The following is a 15,389-nucleotide window of genomic DNA, read 5'->3' as shown; positions in this document are numbered from 1 at the left end:
TTGTTTCGATGCCTGGGGTAACAACGGTAATAATTATTCCAGATACTTATGTGCATGCCCTTCCCAGCTCGTAGATGCTCTCACATCCATTGCCACCTGACCCACTGGGGACCCCTGAGAAGTAAGGTGCAGGTCGGGGGACACGTGGCTGCTCCCAGATTACAACCAATACATGGGAAAGTCAAGACCACCTCCTATGCTTCCAACTCCTTCCCGAACTCTTTTCAGTTCCTGTCCTTAGACCCAGGCAAAAGGGGCCTCTTCCCAGGGCTCTGGACTTTAGGGTCCTCTTCGGGCCCTCCAACAACTTGTACCCCTGCCCCATAGGTCTGGGGATTGTGTCTACCCAGACCCCACTCACCCATTCCTAAATGACACTCTGGGTCCCTGGAATTCCCTGAGAAACAGCCCTGAGCATTCCAGAGCCTACAAAACCCCAAATCTCTCCTCCTGGGGGACAGACCACCAATGTGTGCATACCAGGCTCAAGGACAGCATTTTTACAGAAGGTGGACAGAGCTTAGGTCTGCAGGCTGCAGGATCAATTCAGGATAGGTGAGTGTGGGCTGGGGGCAGGCACAGAGGCTGAGGCCAACTATCCCTGAAGTATAGCTCAGAATTTTAAGGACCTTGAGGATTCTAAGGGCCAGGCCCTTTTGGCCTTTATGAAGATATATTTGACAGAGTAGGAGGATAGAGTATATTCTGTGTAACGGTTTTTTAGCTTGATCTAACTTTTGAGTGTTTAGAGAATCAGCACATGATCCTCCTTTTCTCCTCTTGCCCTGGGACCCACACTATGAGGACTGGTCCTGGCTCTTTTATCTCACTGTGCTGTTTCCGGGTTCCTCTTTTCCTATCCAAGCTTGCAGAGGTACTGTGGGGGTGCAAAGGAAAGCAATCTACAGCCACAGAAAAATGAAACAATTTAGTGTGTAAAGCTCCAATATACACCCCCATGTGCACATGTAAAAGCAAGAGATGCATTTCAGGACAAAATAGAGTACAACCACCTGCTGTGAGGATGAATCAGCCTGGCACGATCCAGCAAAATCGGAAATAGAAGCCTGCTAGTAAAGCTACAATCTGCACTGCTCTTCTTCTCCCGATTCCTCTGCCGCCCCCATCACAGCTCCTGCAGGTACCACAGAACTACCACCCTCTGTTGGTTGCTTTAAGCTATGCAAGCGCTCAAACCACTGAGTTCCCCAGGACAACTGGGAACATTCTCGCTGGCCCAGCCTGCGTCATGGAACATCAAGGTTGTGAGAGTTTTCATTTTAATTGCTGTTGGGCCACTGAGCTAATTTTTTTCCAGTCCCTTATTCCCCAGCAATATTTTTGATTTGTGATCAAGGATTTAACTGAACAGAGAAGCATGAAACCATTAAGACAATTTCATGGAGCTCTTTTTCTCCCCTACAGAAAACAGATAAATTCTGGCTGGGTGCAGTGGCTCATGCCTGCATTCCCAGCACTTTGCGAGGCCAAGGTGGGAGGATTACTTGAGCCCAGGAGTTTGAGGCTGCAGTGTGCTATGATTGCACCACTGTACTCCAGCCTGGGCAACAGAGTGAGACCCAGTCTCAAACAAAAACAAAAACCTAAGTTCTGAGTAACTAAACACACATGTTAGGACAACACTTTACCACATCTGTTCCCTTAACCTTCACAACTACCCAACAAGGAAGTCACCCTATTGTGTAGGTAAAGACTGTGCATCCAGAGAAGTTAAGTAGCCGGCAGGGGTTATTCCAACACGAGGCAGCAGAGCAGGGACTTGAACCTGGAGCAGTGAAGCACCGTAAGGACTCAAACCATTTTTCACCAGAAAAAGAATCACTTTGTCTTAGAGCCCTCACAAAGACGCTCATGTTATGGGACTGTCTCTCAATTATTTAATTTAATTAATTTATTTATTTAGAGGCAGTTTCACCCTTGTCGCCCAGGCTGGAGTGCAATGCTGTGATCTTGGCTCACTGCAACCTCCACCTCCCAGGTTCAAGCGATTCTCCTGCCTCAGCCTCCCGAGTAGTTGTGATTACAGGCACCCACCATCACACCCGGCTAATTTCTGTATTTTTGTAGAGACGGGGCTTCACCATGTTGGCCAGGCTCATCTTGAACTCTTGACCTCAAGTGATCCACCCACCTCAGCCTCCCAAAGTACTAGGATTACAGATGTGAGCCACCGCACCCACTCTCACTTATTTTAATTCTATTTTAAGTTTTGTTTGGGAACAACACATTAGCCTGAAATAGCCTTTGATCGATGCTAGTTTTGGAAGGTCACGGAAGTCCCCTGATGAAATTCGCTTTTTTAAAAAGTTGAGTGGGGGAATCTCTAATACAGATTTAGTCATTTTTCCTGGGGGTTCACTCTATGATTGCGAGTGAGGCTTTTCAACAATTTCTTTTTAAAGTGGTATCTTGTGGAGTTGTGAATAGGCTCAGTTTTCACTGATAAATCACGCATGCATCTAAAAAATGCCTGTCTCCAACAAGATAGATGAAAATGAAGCCCCTATGCTTAGAAAAACTGAAGACAAAGACCCTGAGGTTGAAGATGCATGCAAAATGTTTGAACAAAATTGCTTCATGAAATTTGAGAGCATAAAACAAAACAATATATCCAAATTAACATTTTATATGTCATGGTTCAAGTATACGTGTGTAACTAAGTAAATGATATAAACAGACATTTGATTATGCCATCAATATTGTTATTATATGATACAACACTATATTATGTTATATATTACATGCAGACATTTGATCATGTTATCTATAGAGTCAATTGGCCAAAAATCGTTTGGGGAGAGAATCTCCTCATTGGGAAGATAGGCCTTAGGCCTGGTGACTCACGATGTGGTTTTTCCAGCACGCCAAGCTGAAACCCTGGCTGAGGAAGAAGCAGGTTTGGGGACCCGTGATCATGATGAAGGTCGCGCTGGCTCTTGCACCTCCACATAGCTCTTTACAGTTTCCCAAACCTCGCTGCTCTTGGTCCTCACAGCCTCTTATGAGGCAGGGCCTGTCTTTGAATGGACCGTGAGGACCATGTCTCACCACGTCATCGACTCGGGGGCAGGCAGGGCTGTGACGAGACTGCCTTTTCCCGTCTTCCCAGGCAGCACTCGTCGGAGGCACCACCATGATCATCGGCCACGTCCTGCCCGACAAGGAGACCTCCCTTGTGGACGCTTATGAGAAGTACCGGGGTCTGGCTGACCCCAAGGTCTGCTGTGACTACGCCCTCCACGTGGGGATCACCTGGTGGGCACCCAAGGTAACAGTGCTGGTGGAATCTCAGAAGAAGGCACAAGTGGTCTTGTAGGCAGAGGGGCTGGTTGGGGTGCAGTGCCTCCTGCTTGTGTGGGGCACCCCTCCCACTACCATCCTAGCTTCCCACAATGCCAAAAGAAAACACACTTGGAATTCCATAAGGGGAGCGGATGGGCCTGTGCTGCTTAACTTAATGAGCCACTTTCCAGCAGGCACAGAGAGGCCAAGGCCAGAGCCCAGGCCTTGGGGGTGCAGTTTCCTTGCTCTGACCATGAGGCTCTTATTGTCTCGTGTGAATGTGGGGCGCCACTGACAGGTCATGGGCAGTGCTGCTGAGCAGTGGCCTGAGCAGAGCTCAGGTGCAGAGGGTCATATCCCATATCCTGTGTATACTGAGAGTCCACCACACTGTGCTGAGGTCGCTGAACTGAGACTCCCATCCTGCCTCAGTACTGTCTGGAATGAATGGAAGGTGGTATGCTTTTTTCCTACTGAGAGCCCAGCTTCTGCTCTGAGAAGCATTGAGGCTGTCCTGGTCTGTGACTGAGGCTGGCGCCCCCTGAGCCTTTCTGTCTTCAGCCTTTGTGCCTCCTTTGTGTCTGTGCCCCTGGCCTCTGGCTTTCCTGTCCTCCCCCTGCCCAGGCCCCAGGGTCAGAGTCCAGACTCCTCTCCCCGGATTCCCACCTCCTTGCTCTTCCTGATCTACAGGCATTCAATTTGGCTTTGTTTCTGGGGTTTTTGTGCTTTTTTGCCCAGGGTAGCAGTCTGGATATTCATTCTTTCATCAATTATTTATTAAGCCCCATGTACCAGTAATTTGGTGGGTGCCCCAGAATCATAAAAATAATAAGCATTATTAGTTTTACCAACTTAGGAACTGCCTCTTCATTTTCTGTTAAAAACCCACTTGTAACTGCTGCTAATCAGAGTGTATATTCAGGGCAGCTTGAATCTGTGCTCCCAGGTGGCCATCCTCAAGCTTTGAGCTCGAATAAACTCTGTTCTTAATCATAAAAAAAAAAAAAAAAAAAAAAAAAAAAAAGTTTTACGAAGTTCTTCAGTTGTAGGCCCTGGTATAAAGGGCCTAACACCCTTCTGAGATGATAATCTAAAGCCTCACTATATTTCTGCCCTCGGGTCTTAGCCTTGAGTTGGGGGCTCCCCCGGTTTCTTCATTATTTCTGACCTGGTACTTTTAGAAGACCTCCTCCCGGTTCTGGGCCAGAAGTGCAGATCACGCTGAATGTCAGCCATTCCTTATCTCAAATGGGGATCTCCTTTTTGGACACCCTCCTGGGTGAGGGGCCTACTACCTCTAAGCCACTCTCCACTTCCCCTGGAGCTGGCCTGGAATAGAGGGTCTGCTCAGGTTCCCAGCAGCACAGAAGCCAGGCCAACCCTCCCTAATTTCCTGGAGCTTATGGTGACTTTCATGCATCAGGAATTTAAAATTCTGTTTTATAATAATCAAATAAATGTTTCTAATTATAGATGTCAAAAATAGAAAAGAAAGGAAGTACATAATCCAGTAACCCCCAACACCATCCCTGTTGTTAAACTTCTTTCTTTCTCATCTTTTTTCATCCATGCTTTCACAGAGTAGCTATTTTGCATAATTGTGAGCATTTTCTATTCTGCTGCGAAGTTCATGACCAACAATATCATAATGGCCACTTAATATTCTACCAAGTAGATGAACCTGAACTTATTTTCCTGTTATCAGGCCAATGTTGCTTCCATGTTTTTCCTAGTACAAATAATGTTGTTAGGAATATCCTAACTCTCATAACTTTGTTCATGTTTGGCTTTGTTCCTAAATTCAGTTTTCCCAGGACCTCTGGATTTTTAGCATTAGTATGCCTTCTTTGTAACTCCAGGGAACAGCCCACAGCAATTAAAATCATTATTCCTATGTTTACCATTAAGGCTGGTTTGGAGACAGACATAGGGGACAGGCCTAAGTGACAGGAGAAACGTGCTTATAAGGTAACAATGTGGCTCCTAAACTGTGTCATGTTGACAATTTTCACAGTACTTCCGCATCCATTTGCTCAGGTGACCTCACAGCAGCCTGTGGGGTGGGAGGAAAGTGAGATAGAGAGGTGTGGGGGGTCAACTGACAGGCTGAGCTGGGGCAGGCCCCACATCTCCCCCATGCTGGGCCGGTGCCTGTCAGTCGGCCTCTTGGGTGTCTGCCCTCACGCAGCATTGCCTTTCTACTTGTTCTCCAGGTGAAAGCAGAAATGGAGACACTGGTGAGGGAGAAGGGTGTCAACTCGTTCCAGATGTTCATGACCTACAAGGACCTGTACATGCTTCGAGACAGTGAGCTGTACCAAGTGTTGCACGCTTGCAAGGACATTGGGGCAATCGCCCGCGTCCATGCTGAAAACGGGGAGCTTGTGGCCGAGGCAAGTCTGCAGCCAAGAATATTGGATGGAGGGACACCAGTGGAGACAGTTCTCAGGGGATTCCTGACCACCCGTCACTGATCCCACAGGATTCAGACAAAATCAGTTGTTAAAGTGTGAGGTGTGGACACCCCAGCTGTCAGATCTTGGTCAGAAAATCCAAACTTTACTACTGTCTGTAAAAAACAAATCTCTTTTTATGGTTCAAAAAGGCTTCTAAGTCTTAGGTGATGATGTCTTAATTCTAATGATATGAGATTTAAATTCCATTATAGCAGAGAATTTGGAGCACCTCTCAGACATATTTTTAATGAGATTTGATATACAGAATAAGTAAGAATCCGATTTCCATTTGGCCTCGTCAGAGGATCTGAGACATTAAAGAGATCTATTCATGGCACCAGGAAGGATAAGCCTCTGGTGCATTCTCCTAGGTCTTGGGGTAGGGGCTAGCCTAGGAGTTGCTAGAAGCTAAAGCCTTGTCTCGATTTCCAGAGAGGGAATTCTGAGTTTGAAATCAGTAAAGAGTGCTTGTCTTTGGTGTCCCAGGCCTGTTGCTAGCTATAATACTTAAATGTATTTTTAAGAGAACAACGTATGTTCAGTCATTATGAAGTGAGAATCAGGAGAGCCCCACTGCATGGGGGGCCTGTGCATGCTGTGCCTTCTTTAGAAGACGAACACTGCAGAAGTGAGAAAAGAAGCAAGCCTATTGAAACAGGCTGTGTCTAGCATATTTCACTGTCCCTTGGGTTCAGTATTTTCTTACACGGTGTCTCTGTGATTCTCTCCATTTTCTTTCTCTTGCTGTTATCCAGGGTGCTAAGGAGGCACTAGATTTGGGGATCACAGGCCCAGAAGGAATCGAGATCAGCCGTCCAGAGGAGGTGAGAAACACTTCCTGTGGCCTTTGTCAGTGTCTCTCATGTACATTGACAGACTCTTCCAGGATGGAGGAGACATCAAACATACAAATTAGCCAGGCACAAGGGCTCACATCTGTAATCCCAATATTTGGGAGGCTGAAGTGGGTGGATGGCTTGAGCCCAGGAATTCAAGACCAGCCCGGGCAACATGGTGAAACTCCATCTCTACTAAAAATACAAAAAAAATTAGCTGAGCGTAGTGGTGCATGCCTGTAGTCCCAGCTAACTACTTGAGAGGCTGAGGCAGGAGGATCACCTGAGCCCAGGAGGTTGAGGCTGCAGTGAGCTGTGATGATGCCACTGCAATCCAGCCAAGGTGATAGAGTGTATACACACACACACACACACACATACATACATACATACACACACACACACACACACACGTATATATATGTGTTGCATCATTTTCTCCACGGGTGAAATTCCCATTTGATTCTGATTTCAAGGATCTAGGGGAGACAATGTCAGCACACCTGGGGTTGCTGTGCCCAAAACTGAATCAAGAGACAAAAGACAGACTGAAAAGACCTTCAGGTGTTAGAAGAAATTTCAAACTATAAACTCTGCCTTTGGGGGATGACATTCCTTTGAGCATCTGAGGACCAGGGGTCACCAACCCCCAGGTCATGAACCGGTACAGGACCACAGAGCAGGAGGTGAGCAGCGGGCAAGCTGAGACCCCCTGGGCTCCGCCTCCTGTCTGTTCAGTGGTGGCCTTAGATTCTCATAGAAGTGTGAAGCCTATTGTGAACTGCACATGCGAGGGATCTAGGTTGCACGCTCCTTATGAGAATCTAATGCTTGATGATCTGAGGTGGAACAGTTTCTTTCTTTCTTTTTTTTTTCTTTTTTTTTTCCGAGATGGAGTCTCGCTCTTGTTGCCCAGGCTGGAGTGCAATGGCGCAATCTCGGCTCACTGCAACCTCTGCCTCCCGGGTTCAAGAGATTCTCCTGCCTCAGCCTCCCAAGTAGTTGGAATTACAGGCATGTGCCGCCACACCCAGCTAATTTTGTATGTTTAGTAGAGACAGGGTTTCACCATGCTGGTCACGCTGGTTTCGAACTCCTGACCTCAAGTGATCCACCCACCTTGGCCTCCCAAAGTGCTGGGATTACAGGTGTGAGCCACCGTGCCCAGCCCTGAGGTGGAACAGTTTCATCCTGAAACCATCCCTCCCCACTCCCCACCACCACTGCCCCAACCCTGTCCTGGTCCGTGGAAAAATTGTGTTCCACAAAACTGGTCCCTGGTGCCAAAATGGTTGGGGACTGCCGCTTTGGACCCTTTCCACCAGAAACAGGAGACACATACAAGTCTGTGCTCCTCCCCCTCATTACCTGCTGAGATGGTCATTCAAAGCTCTGTTTTCCGCCTGCCCTCTGGCTTTATCCCTGTGCACAGTTTTGCATGGCATTGACACAAATCCCCTACAGTCCCCCTGCTAAAGAATTCTGCTCTGGAGGGACCACATTAGACGAATAACGCCTTCCTGCCCTATTACCCTGTTCACACATTCTCTACTATTTTAGAAGAGGGGGAGAAACTTCTCATTTCTTCAAAGCCTAAAAATGCAGATGGGTGGTTGGTTATTCATGAGGGATTGAGGGGGAGGCCTCGAGGGACAAGGAGAAGGACACAGGATGTGGTGGCACTGCCATTACCCAGAAACCAAGTTGGCCCACCAGTGGGTCTGCTGAGGAGTCCCCCCTCACTGCCCTGATCTGTGCCTGTGTTTCAGAGCCCTTGCATATAGGTCCTGTTTGGCGCTTCTGAGTTGGTAGAGAAACACACACCAGATTCGACTGAAACACAGAGGGTGTGCCAGTGAGAACAGGAGAGAGCAAGGGGTGAACACACACACTAGACTTTCTTTGTTACTTAATACAAAGGAAAGAGCAAGGCTTTGGCTGTGGTCATAATACCAATAATTATCACCGCTATTATCTATTGGTTAAAGGTGGTGGGGCCCTGGGTCTATGCCAGGGGAGATGTTGCTCCCCAGGGGAAATTTGGCAATATGTAGAAATATTTTTGCTTGTCCCAACCTGGGGGGCAGGGCGGATGCTACTGGCATCTAGTGAGCAGAAGCCAGGGATACTGCTAAACATCCTGCAATGTGCAGACACCCCCACCATAAAGAATTACGCAACTCGGCTGGCTGCAGTGGCTCACACCCGTAATCCCAGCACTGGGAGGCTGCGGCGGGAGGATTGCTTGAGCCCAGGAGTTTATGACCAGCCTGGGCAATAAAGGAAGACCCCCCCATCTCTGCAAAAATTTTTTAAAAATTAGCCAAGCATGGGCCGGGCGTGGTGGCGCACACCTGTAATCCCAGCACTTTGGATGGCCAAGGCGGGTGGATCACGAGGTCAGGAGATGGAGACCATCCTGGCTAACACGGTGAAATCCTGTCTCTACTAAAAATACAAAAAAATTAGTCGGGCGTGGTGGTGGGCGCCTGTAGTCCCAGCTACTCGGGAGGCTGGGGCAGGAGAATGGCGTGAACCCAGGAGGCGGAGCTTGCAGTGAGCCAAGATTGCACCACTGCACTCCAGCCTGGGCGACAGAGCAAGACTCCATCTGGAAAAACAAAAAAAAAAATTAGCCAAGCATGGTAGTGCATGCCTGTAGTCCCAGCTGCTCAGGAGTCTGAGGTGGGAGGATCGCTTGAGCCCTAGAGGTGGAGGCTGCAGTGGGCCATGATCATGCCACTGCACTCCAGCCTGGGAGACAGAGTGAGACCCTATCTGAAAAAAAAAAAAAAATATATATATATATACATATACATATGAATTATATAACTCAAATGCCAATAGTACCATGCGCAGAAACCCTAATCTAGGCTAATTTCCAGAGTCAAATCAGCCACTATTTCTCCTTTGCTGCAGTTCTAAGGTGGCTATGGAGAGAATACACCAGAAAACAAGGAGAGACATGACTTTGGGTTTTTATTTACTTTTGTTTCCTTGCCTTTTAATTAAGCCCCAAGTAGCATCCAGCAAGGACCTGCCTGATATTGTAAGACCTAGAATTCTCCCTCACTGTGAGCCAAGGTGGTTGGAGGTTAGTGCCTCTGCACGGGCTTTGCCCCGAGCCAACCCCTGTGGGTGCAGTTGCTCCACGAGGGGGAGAGTATGGTGTGGGTATCCTTGGAGGAGATGGTGAAGTTTGATTTCCTCCTGTCCTTTGTTTCTAACAGCTGGAAGCTGAAGCCACTCATCGTGTTATCACCATTGCTAACAGGGTAAGTCTCCCGATCTCCACTGTGGGATTAGAAGCCAACCTCGGCCAGGCACAGTGGCTCACACTTGTAATCCCAGCACTTTGGGAGGCTGAGGCAGGTGGATCACCTGAGGTTAAGAGTTTGAGACCAGCCTGGCCAACATGGTGAAACCCCATCTCTACTAAAAATACAAAAATTAGCTGGGCGTGGTGGCATGTGCCTGTAATCCCAGCTACTCAGGAGGCCGGGGCAGGAGAATTGCTTGAACCCAGGAGGCGGAGGTTGCAGTGAACCACGATCACGCCAACTGCAATCCATCCTGGGTGACTGGGCAAGACTGTCAATAAAAAAAGAAAGAAAGAAAGAAAGAGAAAGAGAAAGAAGAAAGAAAGAGAGAGAAAGAGAAAGAAGAAAGAAAGAAAGAGAGAGAGAGAAAGAGAAAGAAGAAAGAAAGAAAGAGAGAGAGAAAGAAGAAAGAAAGAAAGAAAGAAAGAAAGAAAGAAAGAAAGAAAGAAAGAAAGAAAGAAAGAAAGAAAGAAAGGAGAAAGAAAAGAAGGAGGGAAGGAAGGGAGGGAGGGAGGGAAGGAGGGAGGGAGGGAGGGAAAGGAAACGAAAGGAGCCTGTACGATGCAGCCCCATTCTGCTCTGGGTGCCGGCACCATGTCTGGCCCACAGGACCCCAGAACTGTTTGCTGACTGAGCGCTGTCATGCCCACCGTCCTTGCATTCACCCTTCTCGCCACCAGCTTTCCATTCCACCCCGCCGAGCCTGCTGAAGCTCAGTTCACGTGTAAACTCAGTCCAGCTCCTAAACTCTACATCCTCCTAATGTGATAAGCAAAGAGAATCAGAATAATATCTGGGGAAACAGAATTTCCCAGTTGCACTGTAGAGCTCTGGCCGCTGGACAAGGACATTGTTTCATTGCCATGACAATAGTTATTTATCAATTACTTCCTGATGGAACTTAACCCAGAATAAGGAACGACCCGAACAACAAAAAGGCAGTTCCTTGCCTTTTAGCTCAAGCATATGCTCAGAGGAGTTAAGCCATGGACTGTGGTTGCACAGAGAAAAAGCTAACCAGTATTACAGTCCAGGTGTCCGTTCGCAAGGTCAGCCTTCTCTTGCCTACACTCTGAACCCTAACCCTCTTGTATTTTGTTCATCTCCAGGGTGCATTCTGTCTACTGATAAGCAGCCTTCAGACAGCAGGCGTCGTAATTTTAGATAAAGAATACGTGACTAACTCTAGGTCATCACGTTTATGAACAGGAAATTAAAATAGGAAAAAGAGTTCCCCCCTTTTAAATTAAAGTCATGGTTGTCAGATGGGAGAAAATATGAGGTTCAGACTTGACGGTCTTGAACTTCACAGGCTGGGCTTCCCGGTGGGCTCTGGTGCTGGAGGCCGTTCTCTGCCTCCCCCTATCATGTAGTTCCTGCAACCTCGCCCTGACTGCCAGCCCTGCATTCCCCACTTAAGGACTGTCACCTTGAGGGTGGGGTTGAGTGACGCACGGGGAGGCGCTGGTGCCAGGGCTGACTTTGCCGGGGTTATTCTGATGCTTGTGAAGTTTATGGGGCAACACTCCCTACTTCCCACTGTTTCTTGTCTTTAGACTCACTGTCCAATCTACCTGGTCAACGTGTCCAGTATCTCGGCTGGTGACGTTATCGCAGCTGCTAAGATGCAAGGTGAGTCTGTAGACTTGGCTGGACAGAGCAGGTCATGTGGAGGGACTGGAGATGGACGGGGCCCATCAGCCGTGCTCACTCCTGGCCCCAGCTCCTGAGACCAGGACCTGAGCCAGCCCTTCCCTTTCATCTGCCACTGTCTTCCTCAGAGCCGCCCTGTGCTATCCTGGCTTTAGTGTGCTAGAACATGAGCTTTTTCTTCTGCAAATTTGTAAGCATAACAGCTTTACAGAAGTGTCTGTCACTTCTTCTGGGTCTGGTAAAATTTCCCAAGTTTTAAACCCACTCATTAATTAGTGTCTTTTTGGCCTCATAGATTTTACTAGCAGTTGCCTTGGCAACTAACATAAAATCCTGGACCAGTTTCAGTGGGCATTCCAGGGGCTGTTTGGGAAGTCCCTAAAGAAAGAACAGTGTGCGGGCCCAGCTTCCTTTCTAGCCTCCTGTAACCCTGTGTATGAGCCGGAGGGGCACTTGTATGGCTTCTGTTGCGGATCGCCTGGCAGTACCTAAAGGCTTGCAAATGCTTGGAGTCCAGCCCCGCCCCAGGTGCTGGTGAGGGTCTGGCAGCAGGAGAAACAAAGTCACAGTCACAAGCCTGGGGATACAGATCAGAAGCAAGGGCATCCCAGCCTTCAACTATAATCGATCAGAAGCAAGGGCATCCCGGCCTTCAAGTCTGTCACCCTCTAGATCCCACCGCCTGCCTCTCCCCTCACTGAAGCCCCTTGGAGGGTCTCACCTAGACTGTCGTCCCACCCTGGTGACTGCTCCCACCTCCTGTCTCCCTGTCCTCCAGCCCTGCTACGGCCCTCCCTGTCCTACCTCAACCATTCTCTTGAAGCAGCTCACAGCACCTGCCTGTCCAGAAAGCAGTCTAGACTGCTCTTTAGCGTGGCATTCGTGGCCCTGCGTGCCTGTTCACCCACCGTCAAGCTCCATCTGCCAACAGCACCCTGCACACACCCATGCTCTGGCCAAACCAGACTCCTCAAAGTGCCACTTGGTCCTGCCGGGCCTCGGTGCCCATGTCCCTCTGTCCTCCTTTCCTAAGTCAGCAGGAGAATAGGGAAGCTCTCTAGGCTTGAACCCAGCTGTGCTCTCAAAAGCCCTATGAGCTTGGGCAGGTCCCTTCCTGTCTCTGACCTCAGCTCCTAAACCTATAAAATGAGAGGCGCACACCAGCGATCGCTCAGGTTCTGTGGCTTCCTGGTTATGGTTCTGAACTTTCTTCTTCCAGGGAAGGTTGTGCTGGCCGAGACCACCACTGCACATGCCACACTGACAGGCTTACACTACTACCACCAGGACTGGTCCCACGCGGCTGCCTACGTCACGGTGCCTCCCCTGAGACTGGACACCAACACCTCCACCTACCTCATGAGCCTGCTGGCCAAGTAAGGCGTTTCAGCAGCACATTGCAGGGATGTGTACATCTTTAGGAAGACGTCATAGAGGGCCCAGGAAACAAATCTGAGCTAGGTTTGATTTCATTGTGCCCATAGGATGATTGTGCTTTTCTTACCTTCTCTGAGCCCATCGGATAATTGCCATCCTATTGGGATTTTATGACCGCTTGATGTGGAGTGAGATCTTCTGAAGTGTAAGAGTGAAGAGCACATATAGAACTGTGAACAGTGGTTATTCGGAATTTCAAAGGACATTGATCTCTTACTCTAAAGCCCAGTGGGGAGCTGCAGAACGTGGCCTGTGACTTATCCTAGAATGTAGGGGTCCTTTCTGTTTCTTTTGTTCACCTCTCCCTCTTCCTGTTGGCTCCTGTGTGCCCCTTGTCTGTACATCCCTCCTTCTGTGGGTTTCTCCTCCTTTCCTTCCCCTTTCCCTTTCTCTTCTGCACTTTCTCCCCCTTTCCTTCTCACACCCTTCCTCCAGATCTCCTTTCTCCAGCTCTTCTATTTCTGACACTGCTTTTTCCCATGCAATCCCAATCTAAAGGAAATGGTTCGATGAACAGTCTGAATTCAGCGGGACCCAGTCATGGAAGGGTTTTTATTTTATCCCAATAACTGCTTGCAGCTTCTTTCTCTCTCCTATTAACATTTTGGGGGCCGGGCGCAGTGGTTCACGCCTGTAATCCCAGCCCTTTGGGAGGCCGAGGTGGGTGGATCACTTAGATCAGGAGTTCAAGACCAGCCTGGCCAACGTGGTGAAACCCTGTCTCTACTGAAAATACAAAAAATTAGCCGGGCATGCTGGTGTGTGCCTGTAATCCCAGCTACTTGGGAGGCTGAGGCAGGAGAATCACTTGAACCCAGGGGGCAGAGGTTGCAGTGAGCTAGGAGCATGCTACTGCACTCCAGCCTGTCCAGTGACAGAGCAAGACTCCATCTCAAAAAAACAAAAAAAAAATTGGGGAAGAAGACGTTGCTTTCTCTTCACTTTTGGATATTAAAGTTCCATCCAGTTTAAGACTCCATCTCCTTCCCTCCTGATCCCCAGCTCAGCTTGGGTTGGGGTAGGAGCACTAGGACAAAAGGCGAGGGATTCTTCTCCATACCCAAGCATGCATCCCTGCCAAAGCATGCATCCCTGCCAGCTTGCAGCACTGGCAATGCCCCTGTGAACAAGGACCCGCACAAGGCAACTTATGCCTGGCCACCTTCTACACTATCTGAGGCCCAGAGGAAGCCTACACAGCCTTTCTGCTCCCTGTGGCTCCAAGGCAGGTCCATAGCCCATAGCCCAGGGAGGTGCCCGCTGCTCTCAGCTCTGTTCTCCACAAGTGAACCTCTTGAAGTATGCCCTCCTTGTCTTCAGGGTGGACTGGTGGGGAGAGGGTATGGAAGCCCCACTCAACTCAGGAAAGAGGAGGGGAGGGAATGCCAGGACTCTACATCCTGCCAACCCCTCAGTCTCCCTCCAAGGATCTCACTTTCTAGACCTGGGGGGTGGGAATTCGCCTCTTCTAAGATGGTGCAGAGGCAGTGGAGGGAAGCAACTGGCCCCACTGAAGGTGGATGTCTTAGATAATAAGGTGCTTGACTCATCCATGTCCTTAACTTTCAGTTCTGGTTGCCAACCACTGGAAAACTCCCACTCCCATCCCATTATGTTCACAACCTAAACAGAGCTGGGGGGTGCGGGGCTTAGCCAATGTAAGTGGAGTGCCATGGATAGGGGCGTGGGCGAAGGTGGCCTCTGTGGAGAGCAGTACGCACCATGGCATGGGGATGGTCATTGTATTCTGTCCCATAGCCTTGGTGGGTGCCAGGCGGTGGCAGCTCTTACAATATTTACATATTTACATTATGTAAATAAATATGTAGGGTAAAGATGAAGAGAAATGCTAGATCAGCTCTTACTCTTAAAAAATGCTTGTTTTGGCTGGGCATGGTGGCTCGCACCTGTAATCCCAGCACTTTGGGAGGCGGAGGCAGGCAGATTACCTGAGGTCAGGAGTTTGAGACCAGCCTGGCCAACATGGTAAAATCCTGTCTCTACTAAAAATACAAAAATTAGCTGGGCGTGGTGGCTCATGCCTGTAACCCCAGCTACTCCAGAAGCTGAGGCAGGAGAATCGGTTGAACCCAGGAGGCGAAGGTTGCAGTGAGCCGAGATCGCACCACTGCACTCCAGCGTGGGCAACAAGAGCAAGACTTCATTTAAAAAAAAAAAAAAAAAAGCTTGTTTTGAGAAGAATCAACCTCCTTTTCATCATCAGCAATACAATAAAAGAAACAATTACCAAGACTCCACTATAATAATGTGGGCTTGGTTCCAAGGTCAAAAATCTTTTCAAACACCCCTGCTTGCTACAAGCAAATTTACTGAAAGAACAAAAAAGATAATAAGTGCTTCAACCCACCCAAATTACAGCACCC

The 15,389-nt window shown here is 48.7% G+C and overlaps 1 protein-coding gene across 3 annotated transcripts in view; it reads left to right on the top strand.

The window, feature by feature from the left end:
• Positions 1-15,389, top strand: part of DPYSL5 (dihydropyrimidinase like 5) — a 138,373-nt gene that overhangs the window by 109,808 nt on the left and 13,176 nt on the right. For all 3 annotated transcript variants that reach the window (XM_055253999.2, XM_055254000.2, XM_063623932.1), the window contains exons 3-8: positions 3,131-3,289; positions 5,517-5,696; positions 6,515-6,583; positions 9,826-9,870; positions 11,472-11,547; positions 12,788-12,944. In XM_055253999.2, coding sequence (XP_055109974.1) covers positions 3,131-3,289; positions 5,517-5,696; positions 6,515-6,583; positions 9,826-9,870; positions 11,472-11,547; positions 12,788-12,944 — 686 coding nt within the window. The remainder of the gene's footprint in view (positions 1-3,130; positions 3,290-5,516; positions 5,697-6,514; positions 6,584-9,825; positions 9,871-11,471; positions 11,548-12,787; positions 12,945-15,389) is intronic.

This window comes from Symphalangus syndactylus, chromosome 18 (assembly GCF_028878055.3).
Source record: "Symphalangus syndactylus isolate Jambi chromosome 18, NHGRI_mSymSyn1-v2.1_pri, whole genome shotgun sequence".
In the NCBI taxonomy this organism is placed as follows: domain Eukaryota; kingdom Metazoa; phylum Chordata; class Mammalia; order Primates; family Hylobatidae; genus Symphalangus; species Symphalangus syndactylus.
The sequence above is the reverse complement of the archived record's forward strand: the minus strand, read 5'-3'. Positions and strand labels throughout refer to the sequence as shown.